This window comes from Eleutherodactylus coqui, chromosome 8 (assembly GCF_035609145.1).
Source record: "Eleutherodactylus coqui strain aEleCoq1 chromosome 8, aEleCoq1.hap1, whole genome shotgun sequence".
Classification (NCBI taxonomy): Eukaryota; Metazoa; Chordata; class Amphibia; order Anura; family Eleutherodactylidae; genus Eleutherodactylus; species Eleutherodactylus coqui.
In genome coordinates, this window is record NC_089844.1 from 152,385,725 (window position 1) to 152,394,655 (window position 8,931).

At 43.7% G+C, this 8,931-nt stretch overlaps 1 protein-coding gene across 1 annotated transcript in view; it reads left to right on the forward strand.

The window, feature by feature from the left end:
- The window catches only part of PPL (periplakin), a 56,545-nt gene extending 48,691 nt beyond the window's left edge, over positions 1-7,854 (forward strand). The window contains exons 13-22 of the mRNA XM_066576708.1: positions 341-435; positions 1,730-1,896; positions 2,352-2,530; positions 2,642-2,780; positions 3,058-3,251; positions 3,330-3,480; positions 3,593-3,676; positions 3,926-4,039; positions 4,229-4,321; positions 4,445-7,854. Coding sequence (XP_066432805.1) covers positions 341-435; positions 1,730-1,896; positions 2,352-2,530; positions 2,642-2,780; positions 3,058-3,251; positions 3,330-3,480; positions 3,593-3,676; positions 3,926-4,039; positions 4,229-4,321; positions 4,445-7,111 — 3,883 coding nt within the window. The 3' untranslated portion in view covers positions 7,112-7,854. The remainder of the gene's footprint in view (positions 1-340; positions 436-1,729; positions 1,897-2,351; positions 2,531-2,641; positions 2,781-3,057; positions 3,252-3,329; positions 3,481-3,592; positions 3,677-3,925; positions 4,040-4,228; positions 4,322-4,444) is intronic.
- The last annotated feature ends 1,077 nt before the right edge of the window (positions 7,855-8,931 follow it).

Sequence of the window (8,931 nt, forward strand, 5' to 3'; positions counted from 1 at the left end):
AAAATAGAGGAGATATATGGATTGCTTATAAGAGGGGAGGAGCTATACAGAGCAGGTTTAATAGAGAAGAGATATAGGAAGTGGTTATCATAGGGGAGGAGGTATAGGAAATGGTGAAGCCTACTTTAGGGGTGGTTCTAATATCTGGGGACAGAGCTACTCATAGTAGCTATAACAGTCAATGGAGACTATACAGAGCAAAGTTTACTTAAACTTCCAGAAAGTTTCCTGTAACTTTTAGCTCCCGTCGTGGCGCGATGTTGCTCTGCCTCTCTTACTACCACTATCTCCTCGTAGCTGTATTTTCTGACATGTAATCCTGATGTTTCCCTTTGGTCAGTACTTCCAACCAATACCGAGCCATGAAGCAGAAGGCGGCAAGCTGCAAAAACGCTTTAAACAAGCGCTGCGAGGATCTCAAGAGAGAGTCCAAAGGTTTGTCAAGAGCAATAGGGATCTATTCTGATAATCCCCCCTCCGTCCCTTTCCCGCAGGGTCCTGTTCCTTGGGTGTCTCCACCATCATATCTGTATGTAACTAGTACGGCGCCGCTTTGATTTAGGCCTTGGCATTCGAAGACGACCAGAATAATCTGATAATGTACGGTGCACTGAGACAGATGGTGCGGGCTGCACTCCGAACTGGCAGCTATTATGTAATATAATCTGTACTGTATCACGGGCAGCCACTGCTAACAGCTTCAATGAGTCCCTGGGAAATGCCTGTTATGTGAGATGGCTGCTAGCGTACCCTTGTAGGGCCATCAAGGCTCTGCAGCATGCTGAGAGTTGTAGTTTCGCAAACTGCTGGAGAGTCACAGGTTGTAATTCACCTAGCCATCAAAAATGGGTATGTACCCAAAACTTGGACAAGATGCCCCCAACGCTGGGTTGACCCTCAAACCACTTTGGCCATATCCACTGCATGTCACCTCAACATCTCATCTCATTGGTTGCTATTGGCCACTACTCAAAATTGTGGTGATCTGATGTTATGGGTGACGATCAGGATGCGCTGGGGCAGCCCGGTTCCATGTTAGTTCCATTCATTCCATGAAGTATATAAATACTACAGCAGTATAAATCATCCGACACTTGAAGAACCAGTAGTGTTTTGTTGCCAGTTTCAGTGTCTCTGATATACAATCTGCCTGGGGGCTGGCACGTCCTTCTGTAATTAATCCAAGGGCATCAGAAGTTCTGCATTGACTCTGTATATCATACAACTGTACAAGGTCAATGTATGATCCCATAAATATATCACCTTCAGGTCACTTTAATGGGTTGTGTGCGTCCTCATGCAACTTTAACTAATCCTCTAATTAATGGTGCGGTTAATATGCATTAACATGAAAAGGTTTGTACTCAACAACCTTCATTGACCTCAGGAATAAACTAATCTATCTACCTATGTAGGTCTGGAATTAAGTTACCGCATAGGGTAACTAACTTCCAATAGGTGGAAGGATTTATTCTAAGACTCATTTGCATGTTTTTTTCCCTAGAAGCATTGCATGGGCTATAAGGCTCCCTCCCCTTTTGTGATGCTCTCCACAAGGATAAATATAACCTTCTAGACTTTATGTAGATCTTGGAAAGTCCTAAAATATATAATATTTGTATAGGGTAATTCCATCCCATTACAAAAGTGAGCAGGGTGAATGTGATGATACTACTAAGTTGTTAGCTGCTTGCCCCCACTAAAGGTTTCTCGACTCCATTACTTACAGCTACCACCAATGCCCAAGATGCCCAGGGACGTCAGCTGCTTGCTGGAATGGACAGAATTATCACTGACCTAGACAGACAGGAGAAAGGTATCAGCTCCTACCTGCGTCCACCTTTGGAGCAGAACCGTGCCGTGCAAGACTCTTCAGAAAGGCTGAAGGAACTCAAGGTGAGCACCATAAGACTGACGCACTTACAGGACTGAGTTTTGAGAGTAGTTAGTCATGTTGACAAGGTGATTGAACCCCCAAAACGACTGCCTCCAAAACCTAGTGAAATAAGCGTTCTAGTTCGAGATGAGGGAGCATGCTTGGTTAAGACAGTTACTTGAGCGAGCATTGCTCTTCTCGAGTAACTGCATACTGGTCCGAGCAGATTCAGGGGGGGATTGCTAGGGGTAACGGGGGGGGGGGGGGGGGTTGGGGGGGAAGAGAGATCTCTCTCTCTTGCCCCCACACCCGCTCGAACCAGTATGCAGTGGGAAGAGCGATGCTCGCTCGAGTAACTGCTTTAACCGAGCGTGCTCCCTCATCTCTAGTTCTAGTATGTCGGCAGTCTCTATACACTACAACAAAGAATTACTGGATAATTAATTCATGCATTTCATTTGCATGTGTCCTACAGAACATCGCTAATAACGTGCGACGTATTGAGCCCGAGAAATCTCAGCGTGTGCAGGAGTGTGAAGTCTATCTGTCTAAGGCTCCAGAAGTCTCCAGCGCCCCAATCCTTCGCAGTAAAATCAACGAGACCAATAAGAAGTACGAGAGGGTTAATGATCTCTTGAACTCCGCTCAAGAGAAGTAAGTAGTAGCAAACCAGATGTCATTAATTTAGTGGATAATTTCATAGCTGACCCTGGTCAACCACTAGAATGTCAAATAATTGAAACCTTTGTTGACTTATCTATGCAGGATTGAGGCAGCTAATTGCCTGGAGGGAAGTTTGCAGAAGAGCAGGGACCTCCTCTCCACCTATGAGACCAAGTTGTGCCAGGATGACACTGTACCAGAAGACCCACGCTCTACAGATAAGAAGCTGCAAGAGCTGTCGGTGAGTGACCAAAGCAAAATCCCAAGGGAAGACTGTAGATGGTCATGGACATCTTCTGATCTAATCTTTGTATCTACGGTTGAAGATACAATGGTACTGAATCAAGGGACATCTGTTCCTTTAGTGGTTTAACCTAAAACTGACTAACACTTCCCCACCTGGCACAATAGAATGTCTGCTAAACAAACCCTAATTTCCATGAATGCTAAATGTTCTATCACCATAGATGCAGCATTTATGACCAACTTCTTTTCGACTGTCTTCTTCATCGTTGCAGACAATGAGTTCAGAGCTCCAGCAGGGAAGACGGGTCCTTGCAGAAGCCGAGCAAAACCTTCACAATAGTAAACTGAACTGCCAAAACCTCACCAATCGGTTCCAGGAGCACTGTCCAGACATTGAGCGTCAGGAAGCGGAGGTGTCCAAACTCAACCAACGTTACTCCCAAGTCGATCAGCAGATCCAGAGCAGGTAAGCAACAGGGATCCATCAGGGATGCAGAATTGTTAGATAGCTACTGGAAAGCTTTACACACTTCCTCTCTCATAGATCTCAGGCCTTGCAGAAAGCTAAAATGGCCTATACCAACTACCGCAACAGCTATGACCAGCTCGATGGCTGGCTACATAATCTGCCTAACCATGAGCCAAAGGACACAGACAGCGTCAACAAAGTGGAAACCAAGCTGAAGAACCAAAGGGTAAGTGAGAACTCATATGGGCCAAAATAACAGCAGATGGTGGCTGGAAAATGGTTAAAAAAATGGAAGACTGTTGAATTGTGCCGAGTTAATTCTTACGCTCTACTTGCAGCTTCTCTTGGCTGAAATAACCGATCGGGAGCAAGATTTGGACCATGTGATCAGCAGCGGCCACCAGTACCAACAAGCAGTGAAGGTAATATGTTCTCTTGCGTCTAAACTACCTTGGTTGGGAATTTGGTCAAGTTGAAGCTAAAGCCATAATTTGTGGTCTTGGCTTAAGATATCTGGTTTAATGAGTGTTTGCTGTCTTGAGTGTTGCTGTGTTTTAGGATGGAGGAAACAGGAGATGATAAAATGTGCTGTACAATATGGGTTAAATAGATCCCCACCATAAACGTACAAGCATGCACAATTACACATGGCTCTTTTCTGTTTATATTAGGACTATGAGCTTGATACGGAGAAACTGAGGTCTGTTATGGATATGGAGAACCGAAGGAGTACCTACAACCGGAGGGCAAGGGTGCTATCACCAGCTAATAAAGTGAAGGAAGAGGTGTGTGGGGCTCTACATTTTTTATTTTTCTTGGTCCTTCAGCCACTATAGGGCACCCTTTACATTGCTACCCATAAAGATATATAATGAGGACTAAAGGGGCATTTGAATGCTATGAGAAGCTGTTGCTTCTTAAGATATAGCGAGTTGAGAATTAATCTACATTGTTCCTTTTTCTCATCTTTGCAGGAGGCTGATATATCTGGTAGATTCACAGAAGCCAGTGCTGCCAATAAACAGAGGCTGCAGACTCTGGAGTTTGCTCAAAGCCTATTACGCCAGGTAAGACATGCAATATTTAAAAACTTCTAACATTATGATGTGTCTTCAAGATGTCTAAAATTTGAACGCATTTCAGAATATCCATTAAATGTCATATCATTGACTGTAATGTTGTATCCACAGCAACCTGAGGTGGAAGTGCAACAACAGTCAATCCAGATGTCCCGTTCGGAGAAGCCTGCCGAAGAGACTTGGAAAATCAAAAATATGTTGGATGATGAAGTCCAACGGCGCCAGCAACTGGAATCAGAGATCATGAGCACTCAAGACGAGATCATTTTCCTTCAGAATCAAAAACCTCAGGAGACCATAGTCAAGAAAGAGGTCCTGAAAAAAGTACCAGATCCACAGCTGGAAGAGGAATACCACACAGTCCTTGAAAAGGTTTCAGAAGAACAACGCCGAAACAAAGCTTTGCAAGATGAATTAGACTCCTTGCGGCTCAGGATACGAACATTGGAATATGAGCAGAAAGAAGGTGGACAACAATTTATAGTGAAAGAGGTCTTGAGAATTGAAAAGGACAAAGACCAGCAGGAAGAGTTCCTAAGACTCAAAGAAGAGTTGGAAGAGTTGAACAGGCAAAAGGGAGCAAAGCAAAATGAGATTGCCAGCTTGAAAGAGCGCATCTTCATCTTGACAGAAGAGAAGAAGAAGCCTCAAGAGAAAGTGACAGAGAAAGAGGTTGTGAAACTTCAAAATGATCCTCAGCTAGCCTCAGAGTACAGGACACTTCAAGAGAATATGCAAAGAGAGAATTCTCTGAGGGAGAAAGAAGAACAGGAGCTACAACTGCTCCAGGAGAAACTGAAGCGTCTAGAAAAAGAGCGAGCCATGGCTGAAGGCAAAATCACAGTAAAAGAAGTATTGAAGGTAGAAAAGGATCATGCCACTGAGAGAGAGGTAGGCGATCTCCACAGGCAGTATGAAGAGGAAATGTCACGGACACGTGCAACCCAACGTGAGAAGAATGAGCTGATTCGTAAGGTAGGCATCCTAGAAGAAGAAAATGCAAAGGTTGTGGTCCAAGAGAAAGTACGTGAGATCATTCGGCCAGATCCTAAGGCTGAGAGTGAGTTAGCGAATTTACGTCTTGAACTGATTGAACAAGAAAGAAAATTACGGGCTTCTGAAGAGCAAGTAAAAGTTCTCCAAAGTGAGCTGAGTACCACAAAAACACGTGGCCCACAAGTAGAAGTGAAAGAAATAACAAAGGAAGTCATTAAGCACAAGACTGATCCAGAAATCATAGCAGAGCTCGAAAGACTTCGTCAGGAGATCTTGGACAAGACAAGGGTAGTAGAACGATCAGAGCTAGAGATCACTCAGCTGAAACAAGAGATACAGGGTTGGATTGATACCAAACCCCAATTACAGATTAAGGAGGTAGTTCAGGAAGTTTTGCAATACCGTGAAGACCCTGCCACCAAGAATGAAGTAGAAACCCTGAGATCAAAGTTGGCTGAAGAACAGAGGAGGCGCTTAGATCTTGAACGGGAAAGAATGACCCAAGAAGACAAGATCAGGCAGAAAGAAAGAGAGCTCTCGCAAGTGAAGGAGAAGGTGGTACATCAGGAGGTTGTAAAATATGAAGAAGATCCTTTACTGAAGTCTGAGGTTAACAGTTTCTCAAAGAATATTGAAAATGAGTTAAAACAAAAAGATCAACTGCAAGAAGAGCTGCGAAGGTTACAGTGGAGGAAATCAGAGCTTGAGCGTCAGCTGGAGGAACTAGAAAGAGAGAGACAGGCTAGACGTGAGGCACAGCTAGAAATACAGCATCTTAAAATCCGGTTGAGCGAGCTAGAACAAAGGGAGATTGATACCAAAGAAAAAGTCACCTTGAAGCAAAAAGTCGTCTTACAACAAGACCCTCAGCAAGAGAAGGAACACAATTTGCTGAAGCTCCAATTGGAAGAAGAAAAACACAGGAGGCAAATTCTTGAGACTGAGCTGGAAGCGCTAAAGAAGAAGCTTGCAACCCTGGAGAAGATGGACATGAAGGAGAAAGTTGTCTTCTCAGAAAAAATAGAAGTCGAGAAGGACCCAGAGACAGAACAGGAAATAAAAAGACTTAAAGCTGTGTTGGATGACGAGGGCAAGCAAAGAATAGTGTTAGAATCCGATGTTGACCGTCTCCAAGCTCAGCTGTCAGAATTAGAGTTCAGCAACTCCAAATCCAACAAGGAGCTTGAATATCTGCGGGAAGAAGTTCACAAACTGCAGATGGAGAAGCAAAGTCTCCAACTGGAGACCCGCCACTTGCAGTCTGAGATTGAGATTACAATAAAGGAGGCACAAGGTCTGAGAAGCTTAACTCAGGTTGACAGCGGTATCAATCTAGACTCTCGTTTAGCTGCCCTGGAACAAGAACTTATCGAACTCAAGAAAATCTCAAGAGATAAAGATGCGGAAATTGAACAACTTGAAAAACGTCTTGAAACCATGCAAGTCAAGAGAGAACAGAGAGAGAACCATCTACGCCGTTCCATCGTTGTCATCGATCCCGATACTGGCAAGGAGATGTCTCCAGAAGAAGCTCGCAAGTTGGGTCTCATTGACTGGAAGATGTTTGTCAACTTACAAAGCCAAGAATGTGACTGGGAAGAAACCACCATAAAAGGACCAAATGGTGATTCCTCCGTGATCCACGACAGGAAATCCGGCAAGAGGTTTAACATTGAAGATGCTTTGAAGAGCGGGCGTATCACCAAACGTCAGTACGAAAGTTACCTCAACAAAGAGATGTCCATCCAAGAATTTGCAGCGTTAGTTTCCGGAAAGAAGTAATTTTTGAGGTTTCTGAGACGCTGCTCTCTGCAGCCATGACATAGACTTTCAACCAGATATAGCTGCCCTTTGGTCTGTTGCCTACATTAACAGCAGAAATTCTATGCTTCCGTTATTCTTGGTTGACTAATGTAGGGGGAGATAATTTTCTGAGACAATGCCGTGATGTCCGTAAAACTCTCTAAAAAGTTGAAGTTATGGGAGGGTCTACAGACAAATCTCAAGAGCCATGTAGGAACTTCCATCTGGAGATTGAAACTACAGCGGTCTCTGTAAAGTCCAGTTCACCAGCATCTGCACAACTTTATGGAAGGTACCAAACCGTTGCCCTGCCCAAAGCCAAAGTATTCTCTGCCAACATAGGATATTCTCAAGCCAAAGCACTCATGAAATCATCTTTTAAAGGAACATGCACTGAAAAGTCAAGATGGTAGTATAAAGCCAAACCATGAAGGTGTTCTCCTTTTATGCCATAAAAGAGCAATTACAAATCTTCTATATGTATGTTATATGTCATTTGGTATATGGTTTAGATAGTACATTTTCATGCTCTGTCTTACAACACATCTACTGTGGTGCCTTACTAACCCCCACCCTCCCCCCGATACGAGGAGGTGGTCTTCCGCCACAACTTAAATCTTGGTTTCTGTACGTCTTTTCATATATTTCTGAGTGGGGAAAGGGAAATACAGAAAGTGTATTTTATTTATGATAAAGCTAAATAAAGATGCGGTGGTTTTGAATACTCGGCCTGTTGTCATTGTTTCATAAGATCCGAATTTTGACCTTAAAAATGACAAATTTTCAAGAAAAAAGGACAAACCTTTTGAGAAAAAAAATTACATTTTTATTGTTCCCCATCAGCTAGTTACATAAAAATGTCACCCAATCACATTTTCACACCCTTCTTCACCACAAGCTCATAATGACAGGTAAGCAAAAATTTGGATGGACCAGATTATGGAAAACCCTGAGCGTTAAAGGGGTTTTATCGCAAAAGACGAATCCCACATCCATAGGGAATAAATGTCTTACCACTCGGAACCCCAGCGATTGTGTCCATGAATGTCCCCGTGAATGGAGCAGTACTGCACATGCTCATCCGCATGGGACAGATGGAAATTGACGAGCTCAGCAATCTCTGTCCATCCCATAGAAGTGAATGAAGAGGTGGTCATGCATGTACACTGCAACGGTATTCCTGGGATCGCTGGGCATCCAAATGGTCGGACCATGAGCAATCCTCTATCCATCTCCTTGCACTGTGATTAGTCAATAAATATCTTTCATGGTAAAACCCCTTTAAAGGTTACAGTTTCTAATCGTACCAAAGCTAAACCAATTGGGACACTTGTATATGCATTTTGCAGCAGCAGTAAAGCATTCCACTTTGCAAGGATTATAAATTTAGCAAAAAAATAAAAATGCATTCACTTCTGCCCCCTCTGTAGGATTAGTCAGAAGACAGATAAAGGTGGAATCCCTCTAGATGTGAAATGCATGAGCACAAGGACGCATCGCTACTTAGTTACAACAGCATTGCAGAATACGTCCTCCTGCAGAATATTTAGCACCAAAATCCGAACTGCTAACGGTTGTTGCACATGTGACCACCCAGCCAATCACAGGCTTCAGCTGGGATTATGCCACGAACGGCGTTGGACCACTAAAGCCCGTGACTGGTTGGCCGGTGACATGCACAATGATTGGCAGGTGGTGCTTGTTCTATGACCATAGCGGCAAGGACCTGGACTCCTGCATCTGATGGAGAGTATGGCTTATTTTCTAACTCTGCCCCATTCGCTGCCCACACTTTTTTA